Below are 13,646 nucleotides of genomic sequence, written 5' to 3' on the forward strand. Positions count from 1 at the left end.
TAAGGATAAAAAAGATAAAATGCATGCATGTAAGCAACTGACTTCCAAAATCCAGTACTGTGCAGTAAGTAAAATTGTCAGAAAAAATACATCTTCACAGAGACTAGAAGTACACACTATCTCACACAAAAGCAAGAATTAAAAACTCATGAAGAAAATTACAGATTTCTGAGGAACTAAAGACTACTCACGCAAATCCATGTCAAAAAATTTGCTACAGTAACTACAAATTACTTTGGCTAAATAAACATAAAATAGCTACTGATTACTTTGCTTAAAAGAAAAGAAAAGTAGCTAAACATTAAGGAGCTAAAAACAGAATGACCATATAAAATTTATTTTAAATGAAAATCAAAGATTTAAGAATGAGAGGAGCATAGAACAAGTATCTTTAGTCCCAAAAGCTCTATTATAATTTCTTCTATCACAATTATTTGCAAAATATTTTGGAGATCCACAAATATAACACTTACATTTTCTATTATTTGGTTTTTTAACATTTTCATCTTTTTTGGGTTTTATTTTATTAGATGGCCTAAGAACCTTTTTCTTTTTATATACTTTTTCTAGTTGCATATTGATGTCTTCTCCTTTCATGATAAAAGAGAGGGGTCCCTCCTTAAATTATGCTTTTAAAAATGGTGGCCAATGCTTGAAAAAGTAGTTCTAAGTCACCATTATTCTAGAAGAAGAATATTCTCATGCTTGGTAAAATTTTGATGCTTTATCTGGTAAATCCAATTTTATCGTCGGTAAAAAGTAAACAGTAAAAAAATTTTTACTTTTACTAATCTGGCTAAAGAGCATAATAAAAATAATAGGTAAATAAGATATATTAAAGTTACTGTTCATGAGTCACGTGACCACTACTGTTCACGTCACGATTGTATTATAAATAAGGGGACAAGGCTCATTCTTCTCATCCATCTTCCCATTCTCTCATCCATCCCAAGCCATTCCACTCTGACTCCATTTATGGCATAAGTCGAACAAGAATAACATACACCTAAAATCTTCGTTCGGAATGTAGCTCTTTGATGGTACAATTGCTTGCCCTAAAGCGCCACACAGGCATAGAACGGGACTTACAGCCCTCCATCATCTACAACCATACTAGAAAACTGGGGTCATAGAGGTTATTAGCTTATTGTTCATATATATAAACTTCATCCATACTCCGAGAACAGAGATCTAAATTTAAAGAAAGAATTAAAAATCCATGAAGAAAATTACAGATTTCTCCCCTGTGGGGAAGAACTAAAGACTACTCACGCAAATCCATGTCAAAAAATTTGCAACAGTAACTACAAATTACTTTGGTTAAATAAACATAAAATAGTTACTGATTACTTTGCTTAAAAGAAAAGAAAAGTAGCTAAAAACATTACTCAGCTAAAAAAAAGAAAAGTAGCTACTCATGACTTTGCTAGAAGAAAAGAAAAATAGCTAAAAATTAAATAGCTAAAGAGTTACGTAGCTAAATCATTACGTAGCAAAATAATTAAGTAGCTAAAGCATTAAGTGGCTAAAGAATTACGCAGCTAAAAATTACTTGAAAAATTTTTCTAAAAGAAAACTTTTCAAAAGAAAACTTGCTACATCTTTATTTGCTTACGAAAAATATTTACAAACCCTTTCTATATGATGTAGATATACTTACAGACTCTTGACCTTCGCGAGAACAAAAGAGAAAAGAGAGGCTAGTGGAGTGGAGAGGATGGATGTGTGGAGAAAAGTGGAGAGGATGGATATGTGGAGAAAAGTAGAGAGAAGTGAGGAGAGGAGTGGAGTGGAGAGAGTAGGAAGATGAGAGGATGGGAGGATGAGAGAATGGGAGGATGTGAGGATGGATCAGAAGAATGAGCCTTGCCCCTTTATTTATAATACAATCGTGACGTGAACAATAGTGGTCACGTGACTCATGAACAGTAACTTTAATAATTACATAAACAGTAAAAACGTACTACACGTGACTCATGAACAATAACTTGAATAGTAAAAACGTACTGCATCAAATAAAAAGCTTCACATGTCAACAATATCATGATAAGTGAAAATAGATTCCCTTAGTTGATGATTGATTATTCTGGTAGCATATTGATGTCTTCTCCGACTTCTAACCATTTTTTGACCCCACCGTATGTCAAATCCTTCAACTTCATTTCTTCGGTTTGTTTCTTCTTCTTGAATAACTCTTTAAAAAACAGTGAAATAATCTCCAATTTTCTGATGTAATATGGATTGAGGGCCTTGATGTGTTCCAACAAATTGTAATTGTGATGATAGAACTTGAATTTAAACATTCTCTCTGTAATGGACTTCTCATTAAGATAGATGATCATGTTGTCGTCCTGGTAAGCCATCTGGCTAAAGAGTAGTGGTTTAGAAAATCTTTCATGAAGGTTTGCAACTTGATAAGTCCTGAAATGAGATAAAGAGTCTTCTGCTGTTGATGGATCAATGATTTCAGGGACCTCTTCACTTTTCTGTCAGGCTAAATAATTTTTGAGGGTTTTATATATTTCTATAATGTGCTTAGCACTGTCCATTAAGTTTTCAAAATAAGGGTTAACAATACTAAATAATAAAGTTATTGATGGAGTAATGTCATTATCAAATAAAATCCTTAATATTCTTCTTAATTCTGGATGGCTAAAACAAGATATCTAATTTTCTAAATTTTTATCTTTACTAATAATAACTTTAGATAATAATCCATAATCTAGTAGATCTTGTACTTTCCATTTTAAAAATTCTTTACAATATGTTAAATTTAATGATAAACTTATTATATGAAAACCCTTTAAGCAATATTGACAAAGACAATTACTTTCATTTATAAATCGTTGTGACACATAAGAAAAACCTGGTATATTTTCATTCGTTCCATAAGCTATGAATATTTCTTTTAATTAATTTTAAATGAAAACCCTAAATTTAAATTGAATGTTATAATCCTATTATTAATTGTAGTTTCAATATGTATTTTGGTTTTAATTTGGTATCTTGAACTCTATTTTAAGTGAAGTGAGCAGTCAAAATTATGTATAGTTTTGAAATTATAAATTTATCATGTAACAAATCTATATATGTGTGCCTGTACTTTGTGCTAATTTTGTAATAAAATAAAGGTTATAAAAAGTTCTTCATTTCGGTTTCTTTAGCTCCTCTTGCATATTTTTAAGTGTGGCGGCATGTAATTTTACTAATAAATTAAATTTAAATTAATTTATTTTAAAGTTAGTGTAAAATGTAAATTATTGATTAGAATTTGTTACACATAATTTAAAAAAAATATTTTAAAATTAAAATTTATAATGTCTCAATGGTCTTTTGTCTACAAAAAACTACAAATCAGTTATTTTTCAAACGTACAAATCAAACAGCTAAACAACTTATCTAGAATAGGGGCAGAATGGTCATTTATCTAGAATCAGCTGTTCTTCAAACGCACAAACCAAACAGTCATCCAGCTTATCCGGATTAGCTGCTAATCAGCAGATTATTAGAATAAGTTGATTATCTGGATAAGCTGGATAAGCTGCAGCTGCCCCAAACAGACCCTAACTTTATTAGTGTATGTAATTTTTTTAGAAATAACACCTATGGTACACATTGAATGATATGAGTTTAAATAGAAAACTTAAAGACATTTAATTATTGACATATTAGAGGATTGCGGAATTTCAAATTTCGGATTTATGTTATCAACTAAAAACCAAGCAGACCCAAAGCAAGCATATAATCTTCAAAAATGCCCACATGTTTCCACTCAATTTGGTTCTTAAGAAAGCTAGGCAAAAATCAATCTACAATGTGTCCCATCTATAAATGCTTTATATGACCCCCCCCCCTCAACACAACAAAGAAAAAAAGAATAAAAAGAAATGCATTGAACAAAAGCACATTGAATCATGTGTCTGCAAATCTCAAAACATCTCTGCTCCATGATTAGATGAAATTTTGATTTCTACGAAAGCTAGGACAAAAAAAAATCAATCTACAATGTGTCTCACTTAACAATGCTTCATGTGACCTCCCCCTTCACACAACATATAAAAAAGGAAAAGAAATGCATTGAACAGAAGCAGATTGAATCATGTGCCTTTAAATCTCAAAACATCAATGCTCCATGATTATGCTCCATGATTAGATGTCAACTAGTCAACCCTTTGCCCCACATGCAAAAATCATGCATGAGAAACAAAGACAAGTTGCAAGCCAAAAGGTACCATAGAGGCATGGAGAAAACCTTATGGTACAAAAAAGCTAAATTGATGGTTTTCACTGATACATTGCCAAAAGTGTTGCATGCTGTATTCTGGATAGTAGAACAAACCACATTTGATAATTGGTGTGGTAAGGATAAAAATGATAAAATGCATGCATGCAAGCAACTGACTTCCAAAATCCAGTACTGTGCAGTAAGTAAAATTGTCAGAAAAAATAGATCTTCACAGAGACTAGAAGTACACACTATCTCACACGAAAGCACAAGTTGTGCCAAGTACAAAACCAGAGACCGCATTAATCTCAAAAAGGTTTGAAAAATGTCATGTGCCCGAAAACAATTCATAATTATGTAGATGCTAACAGTAGAGAAAATTTACAAATGACAATCAACCCCAGGTCAAGCAGTAAGAAATAAATTTGAGAGACAGACTTCAAGATTCATGGTGTAAGATATAAACTTGAGAGACAGACTTAAGATTATTCCCAGTTCATGAATGAAGTCTAGATAATTTTCAGACTTCTTTTATACAGTTGATAAATATAAAAGCCAACCAGATTTTCAAATGATGTTAAAAATCACAGTACTCAAACAAAAATAAAGCACTTACCTCCCTAAGAACATCATTCATTGCAGTCTCAGATGGTGCCACACGCAACTTCAGCAAATGTGACTTGTGAAAAACCTGCATGAACATACATTAAAATAACATGTTGGAAACAGGAAACCATAAAAATCACAATGATTCCAAAGTATAAATAAAGCTGAAAATAGTAAATATGTAATGTCCCCAGCTAAACTTTCTTCTCTTCAGTAAATATGAGAGTAGTTATCTTGATAAGTGGGTGGCCTTTTTTTTGAGGTCCCGCTGCATCTTTATGAAAAAATAATGGGCAGTAGTTGGATGGGGGAAATTTAAACCTCAAATATTCAAATCACCAACGGTGAAGGAACTAGAGAAGAAGGCAACTGAAGGCACATTTTCAAAAGAAGAGAAACCAGGAAGAGCCTCCGTGAAGCAAAAAGTCATTGGGATGGGAGGTAACATCGAGGACCTAAATAACATGCTGTCAAAGTGGGTTGAAGAGAACATTGATTAGGGATCAAGAGGGAGAGTTAACATGTACTGTCCAAAGAGAACAATGACACACAAAAATTGATAATTGATTGTTTACAACATTTTTATTAGAGCACAATCTTACAAACCATATGATTTAGGCACTTTTCTTCATAAAATTATGGTCGTTATCAAAATTAATAACATTGGAACACATTAAAAAAGATAAGAAAAATAAATTACTTTCCAATTTAGAAGAAACCCAAAAAATAATTATCCTTAAAAAGATCAAAAAGGTTAAGCAAATGGATATTCAATCGAATCCCTTTAAGAAGGAGGTCAAATTTAGAACTCTCACTCAATTATTATAATATGAAAATATCTGGACTAAAATTATTAATATCACTAAAAACCTTCATCAAGAAAATTATGGTGAGATTTCTAATGCTTTTTAGGATCATATAACTCACAGTATCTCTACTCCATATGGAGTAGGATTCAACGTGAAAGATATTACTATTAAAACCCATCCTTCTCAAATGTATGCATGTATTTGTGATTGTTAAAACACATCCTTCTCGTATGTACATGTGAGAGTTTGTGCGTTATCATACAAGGACCCTCAATTGAAAAGGTAGTACTATAATGTGCAAATGTTAAAAATTTATGGATCTTGCTTAATAAAAGAAATTTAATATTATGATGCTCAAGTTTTTAATGATATTCTCAAAAGTTGCTGAAAATAAAACTAATGTTTTCCTCATAAAAAAAAAAAACTTATTTCCAAGTATTTCAACAAATCCAGATTATTATTTTTTTTTTTCCTAAATTTGAAAGAAAAAGACAAAATTATTTTTTTTTTCCTGAATTTGAAAGAAAAGGACAACCATCCCTAACATTCACTATATACCCTTTTTCATCATGGCATAACAACCTTCATTACCAAACCAAATGACCAACACAGTTGCCAACAACCTCACACACTGACAAGAAGGAAGAAATTAGAACTTATTATATAATACAAACAAGATTTAACGAGATAACTGACAATCTCACAGGAACCTCGTATGCTCATTAGAAACCATCTGACAAATATTCCAATACACCAAATTTGCACTGTGCTTATTGGTGCAAACCTAGAAACTCTAAGTGAAACACTATCAGAACATTTTACCATGGGGAGCTTAAGACAAGATTTGTTCTTTCCCATGGAAATATCCATGGCCAGCATTGCTCTCTAAGTTTGTGCCAACTTGCTAGCATGACAACATGGACTAGCTAGAACTAGTTGAACATATCCCACTCTCACTTTTTAAACTGTTGTCACTGAGCTCAAATAAGTTATTGATGGCAATGTTGACCTCATTTTGAGGTCATTACTATTTTCCTTAGGATCCTAGGATCTAGCTCTAGGGATTCCTATTGACTATCTTAGAAAACTAGACTGAGACTAGAACTGAGACCCGCCCTTTTTAGAAATTTCAGCCACCTCCTATTTCTCTTGTGACGTCTCGCCTGAGTGGTCTCAAACCATCGTCGTATAGTCGAGAGGTTAAGGACTATTATGTGAAAACTCAGGGAGAAGTTCCTAATAGGTTCTCTAGTCCTAGGAAAACTTCTTCAAAACTTTATCATCACACGCGCACACCAAATGCACAAAATTCACTAAGTCGCACAAAATCGGACTTAAATTGAGCTTAAGGATGAGTGAAAATGCGAACTTCACCGGACGACCTCCGACAACAAAATGGACTGGGCCAACGAGTCCGGGACACCAATTTTACAAGGAAAAGACACATATATTACCATATTTTCTACGCGGAACGGCACCAGCGCGTCTGGAACGTCAAAATTACCTAAAAAGGACATTCAATTTTCTACAGTCTGACACACGAATAAAAATGTACGAATCAAATTTTATTTTTAAGGAATATTAAATATTTTATATATTTTATTACTTATAATATTAAAATTATAATCCTAAACCCTATTTACCCCTTACCCGCGCACTTAAACCCCATTTGGCCCGTCCGATGGCTCAATCCCACGGCGCTCGTCCCGCTCCCCTCGAGTGTCCTAGCTCCCATGGACAATCCACGCGGCAGTCTCTTCTCCCTCTCTCAACTCTTCCCCTTCTTCACGCGGCCGCTAGACTCTTCGGCTCTCCAATTGCAGGGGCCAAGCTGGTCGACCCTTCTCCTTCTCAAGGTTTTAATTTCTCCGTCTTTATTGTGACGATTTCATCTTTGTTGTTCTATTCGACCATGAAAACGGTGGTAGGTGGTTGTCCCCTCTCTTCTCTGCCTATAAAAAGGCTTCATAGAGCACTGTTTTGGGTTGTTGAAAATTTCTTGAGAGAAAAAGGAGGCTGGATTTTACTGTTTGAGATTTTTATGGGAGAAAGCTTTGTCGAAATCCTTTCTAAACTAAGTTCTCGTGCATTGGGAGTGTGGAGCATTTGGAGTGTGAAAATTTTGTTGGTTGTTGTTTCTTGAAGTCTTTAAGAGGAGGATTTTTGTTGGAGTGGTTTTCTTGAATTTGTCTTATAATTTTGCTTTAAATTTTCATAAAAGAGGTATTCTCCTTCTCTCCTCTATTTTGTGTTGTTTAGGATGGCATTCAAAAATGTTTATTTTTTCTTCTAAAGTATGTGGAAGCAAGATTTGGGCTTGTTATGAAATTTAAGCATGAAATACTCCTTGAGAACATTAAAATAGAGCATGATATGACTGTCTTCTTTTCTTTTTCTGCTCAAGATATATGGAAAGCATGTATAGGTTCATTCTCACATGTAAATCTTCTTCTTACACTTCTATTATTTCTATACCTACATGTTGGAAATTGTGACTTTCTTTCTGTGTTTCTTGTTGAAGTAATTTACTGTTAAAAGAAAGATGATTTGTTTAGGGAAAAAGATGGTTTATATTTTTTTCCTGCTTAAGATGCATAAAAAGTCATGAATATGAATTTTGGATTGATGCTTGCTCATCTAGAATCTATGTTGGAATCCATTTTTATGTTGAAGCATATGTTGATACATGTTGGCACAATACTTTGAAATATGATGCTTCAAGCGAAAATATTTTTAGTTGTTTTAACCTATTTGTTGGGGTACGGTTTTGGCTCTTTGGAGTTGGATCCTTACTGGAAATACTCTCTGTTTTGGCCCATTTGAAGGGCTCCGTTTTGGCTCTTTGGGGTTGGATCCTTGCTGAAATTTTTGCTTCTGATTTGCCCCTATGTAGGGCTCAGTTTGCCCATATGTTGAGTTCGGTTTTGGCCATGAGAAGTGGGAATTATGTATGAAAATTTTCTTTGTTTTTGGCCCCTTTGGTGAGCTCAGTTTTGGCTTCTTTTAGACTGAATTTAACTGAAAGTTTTACATTATTTTTAACCCACTTAGTGGGCTCGGTTTGGTTCCTTTTGGTATCATGTCTTGACTGAAATCTTTGCTATTTTTGGCTGTTTTTGGCCCCTTTGATGGGTTTGGTTTTGCCCCTGTGCTAGACTTGATTTTGTCCCTTTGGTGGGCTCAGTTTGCCCCCTCTATTGGGCATGATTCAGTTAGAGATTATTCTTTAACATTCCTCTCAAGTTTTTTTTATTGGTAATCAAGTTTGTCATCCCAAAATTCATGATTTCAATGACTACCTCTGTGTGGTGGTGTTTGATATAAGTAAACTAACTTACAATCATGCCTTATGTGATGTAAACGGTTTCAGTCCTAATGATCTATAATAGTTTGTCCATTCACTCTGTTATGTATATCAAAAGCAATACAATGGAAATATCTATGGTGGTTTTCTTTCACTATTTTTGGACGTGGGTCTTTATATTACGGCTTGTGTTGTGGTTGGCTGGAACGTAATTTTCTTCTCATTTTTCCCTGGCTATGAGCATTCTCCTATGACTCTTTTATGATTAAAAAAATGGTTGGATTGGGCTGGGTTTTCTCTTCACTGTCCCTAGCCGTGAGTCTTGATATCCTGCTTGCCCCTTTGATGCTTACATAGATTGATCCAACGCTTCTTTGCTCGACATGAGATGCATGACAGATAGTGTATCAAATTTGTTAATATGAAGTCGACCAATCAATTAAACAATACAGGGATATCATTATTTGTAATATTTATGTATAAGGAGTTGCCCATGGATTTCTTATCTACAAGTATTTGCCACTCCACCAACACCATTAGATTCGGTTCAGTGATTGTGTGGGCTGCTGCCTTTACCTGAGAGCATTCATGTGGGATTCTTTTATTTTGTTTTGTTGTTCCTGGCTTTCTCCTTTGTTGTGAGGCTGGTTTGGTGGCTTTGGTCTGCTACCCTTACCTGTGAATATCCTAATTGGTTTCATTTTGTCCTGTTTGGATATTCTTTGCTGGGTTTGGGGCTTGTTATTCCCCTCGCTGCCCTTGTCCGTGAGCTTTATTGTTGTAGTTTGTGTTGTGGTTGATTTGGACTTAAACTTTTTCATCATTTCTCCTGATCGTGAGTTTTCTTTTGTAGCTCTTTTATGTTGAAACGGTGGTTCAAACTTAAATGATGATGGTTTCCTTCCTACTGCTCCTGGTCGTGAACCTTCACCTGTAGCTCTTTTATGTTAAATATGGTTGTTTGGAGGCTTGGTTTTCTCTTTACTGCTCTTGGCCGTAAGCTTTACTGCAAGGGTTCCTTGGTCTGTGACATAGTCGGTTCAGGTATGGCTTTCTCCTTGCTGCCTTAGCCCGTGAACTTTTGTTCTATTCATTATCTTAAATTATGAGTTTATGATTGAAGCTTGGTTGTGCATTCCTCGGCTTTTACCTGTGGGCTTGTTATGAAGTTCGGCTGTCCCCTCTCCTTGGCCTTACCCGTGAGCCCCTATCCTCTTTTCTGCTTTACCCGAGAGCTTTACCTGTTGATCTTTTCGGGGAATAGGTTGGGCGAAATGGTTGATAATCATCCCTCTTTGTTGCCTCTGGTCATGAACATTTATATCGTTTTATATGTATAGTTTCATGTTTATGTGATATGAAAAGATTTCAATGAAGAATGGAATTAAATGATTTTGACATCTGCGTGATTTTCTGAAAGGCTGGAGAGTTACTTCTTCTATTGATTAATGTCTCTTCTCTTGTGAAATATAAAGGGCTTGTACAATTTCATTTGGAGGAAACATAAGGTTGATGCAAACTGGATTCATGAAAGGTTTGAAAATTCAAAAAATTGTCATTTAGAAAGGATACCCTTCTTGGGTTGATCCAATTATAAAATTTGAGAAAACGATATCCTTTTTTGATTGATTCAAAAATCTTGGGCTCTCTTTTTCATATCTCTCTGTCACAGTTTTGAGGGTTGTTTCACTCTTCATTCTTTTGACTTTTTTGGTGGATCAATACCTCCTCTCTCTCATCCCTATTTTTATTATTTTTTTTCTTGCTTCTTGGTTCAATTTTCTATGTTTATGTCTGACACATAAGCACTCATATATAGTCTTTTGTTATATATGAAATCATCAAGCAAGGTTGCAAGTAGGTCGGTTTTGTTTTGGGACTTAGGGCGATGATGACAAAGGCACGCAGAATGATATCTCAGCCTACAACATCATGACTCAATTCTGGGACCTGATGAATTGTAGGATGAAAGTAACATTCACCGACACAAGACTAGCTGGAAAGTCGTACCTTCTTAGCTTGTTGGCAGTCCTACGTCCGATGACGTGATCGACTCGTGGACAACTATACTTTTTTAAAAAAAATTGTTAAAACAAATTGATAATAACAGATATAATATTTATAAAAAAATATTTTCACTATAAAATTAATATAACTTTCTTTTTGTATATCTGAAATGTATATGCATGCTAAAATTTAAATTTTAAATGAGTTACAACTCGGTTGTCCACTTGTTGATTAATCGATACTAGGCTAAGGAGTACCCTCCTAAGTTAGGTTCATTAGGACATCCTTCTAGTGGAATGACGGGTTTTATACATCCGGGTGACCGATAGTAGTCTTTGACGTCCCTCAAGTACAAATATATATATTTGAGCTTAGCCCCGACCCGAGTGCTTGCGGTCCCCTATTCTCAGATTATTCTCAGATTTTCATATGTTTTATCAGAATTTTTGGACAAAACACTCATGGTCTTTACTCCGAGATTTTCCCGAGATTTTAGTAGTTTTATTTGAATTGTTACTCGTCAATCTTCTCGAGTTTACTCTCGTGGATTATTTGTCGATTTTCTCGAGTTGTTGAGGTAATGTTTTCTTTTATTTATACAGTGAATAATAGCTAGCTTAAAAGAGCAGCAGGTCTCCCAAATATATAGGTTTGATTTACATTACAGTATTTTATTTCATAGCATGTTATATTGTTCTCCTAGCATATTATATTGTTCTCCTACCATATTATACTGTTCTCTTCTTTTATACCGCATGTTTTACTGTTTTGATACACACTATGCATTAGTATAGAAAAATCTAGTAATTACATAGGATTAATAACAAACATGAAGTTGCTATGACGAAGAACTTGGATCGAACACCGTGGGCAGCATGACGAGGACATACGAAGGAGCCACTTCAAGATGGATCTGCAACATCAAAACACATTCACATCATTAATCACTTTCATTAGTTTAAATAACAGCCCATAGAATTTCAAGGTGGTTTGACTAGCGCAGCATAAACCCTCACATATCACCTTTAGGCTTTTACTTAACTTTGTTGTGCAATTATAAGTCCTAACATTTTAGGATTCCGAGGTTACCGTACGGTACAGTGTAAATCTTCCTATCTTTTTAGGTCATTTGTACGATCAGACGATCAGATATCGATCAGATATCGTGCGAATGTAAGTCCTAAATTTTAAAAATAGGTTGCAGAATTAAGCATTGAATAATATTATTTCAAAAACATAAAACCAAACAATATGATAGTTGGGAGGTCATCGGGTTCTCCCTGGATCTGTGATATCCCTTACTTTTCGCTCCTTTGGATTTCTTAAAATAACTATTCATGTTTGAGCCACTTCGGTTTGATTTTCCCGTGTCCAATCTTGGAAACCTAAACTTTGAAATCTGGAAGGCAAAACCACTGATCTTAATCGAGAGTTTTCTTAAGTGACCCCGGTCATTTAAGATGTAATTAACTATAGGGGTTTGTCTTTATAGAAAACTTAGAACCCAAGTAAAATAAACTCTAACTAATCCTTATATTAGGTAGGAGAACTTGTTGGCCTCATATAAAATATTTTGCAAACCAAACGAATGTCACAAATTCTTTAGTTTAGGTGATTGAGCATACTACAAGTGATATGTTTATTCTTCGGAATAAGTGTATTACTTGTGGTATCATGCTTAGTCATCCAAACTATCCAAAATGTGATACTCATCTGGTCTCATCTATTTCAAAATTAAAATATTACTTTCAAAAATCAAAAAATTACATATTTATATTAAAACTATTTTCATATCTACAAAATTATCTCTTTTTCAAAACAAGAAAATTAAATAACAGCTTACAGGCAACAAGATAACAACAACAAGTTTTTATTCCACTAAGTGGGGTCAGTCACATGAATCATTTTTATCCATTGCGTCTTATTGAGCATTATATTTTCATTTAATTCTAATAAATTAATATTATTTTTTATACAATATGCCCATGTCTTTTTAGGTCTACCTCTACTTTTATTAACATAAGTCGAATCGAAAACATTTACTCGCCTAAACGGATCATTAGATGGTCAAAGTTTAATGTGGCCAAACCATTTAAGATGATTCTTTCTAATATTTTCTGCCCATAGAGCTACGCCAACCCTTTCATGGAAATATTCGTATCACATGTTTTCTCTAAGTGTAAAACCACTCATTCGGTTAAGCATTCTCATCTCAACAACAATTAATTTTATGCTTCTCTTTTACAAGCCAACATTCTGCGCCATAAAGCATTAGAGGTCTCACCACCATCTTATAATTTTTTCATTTAAGTCTAAGCAGTACTTCTTTATCACACACTAGACCTGATGCATTCCTCCAATTCAACCATGCAACTTGAATTTTACAAATAACATCCTCATCTATATCACCAATACTTTGAAAAATATACCAGAGATATCTAAAACATTCACTCATTTTAATGATTTGATCACCCATTGTTATAAATTTGTCTCTATATCAACTATTACTAAAATTATAATCTATGTATTCAATTTTAGATCTACTCAAATGAAAGCCTTTAAACTATAAAATAGACCTTCATAATTCAAGTTTTCCAAACACATCCTCTAGTCTTATCCACAAGGATATAATCAGTGAAAAGCATACCCAAAGGTATATCCTCCTATAAATGTCCAGCAAGAACATACATAACTA

The 13,646-nt window shown here is 34.0% G+C and overlaps 1 protein-coding gene across 2 annotated transcripts in view; it reads right to left on the bottom strand.

Moving 5' to 3' along the window:
- The window catches only part of LOC110038654 (serine/threonine-protein kinase GRIK2-like), a 57,480-nt gene that overhangs the window by 20,580 nt on the left and 23,254 nt on the right, over positions 1-13,646 (bottom strand). For both annotated transcript variants that reach the window (XM_020743551.1, XM_020743550.1), the window contains exon 5: positions 4,842-4,916. In XM_020743551.1, coding sequence (XP_020599210.1) covers positions 4,842-4,916 — 75 coding nt within the window. The remainder of the gene's footprint in view (positions 1-4,841; positions 4,917-13,646) is intronic.

This window comes from Phalaenopsis equestris, unplaced genomic scaffold (assembly GCF_001263595.1).
Source record: "Phalaenopsis equestris unplaced genomic scaffold, ASM126359v1 Scaffold233395, whole genome shotgun sequence".
Classification (NCBI taxonomy): domain Eukaryota; kingdom Viridiplantae; phylum Streptophyta; class Magnoliopsida; order Asparagales; family Orchidaceae; genus Phalaenopsis; species Phalaenopsis equestris.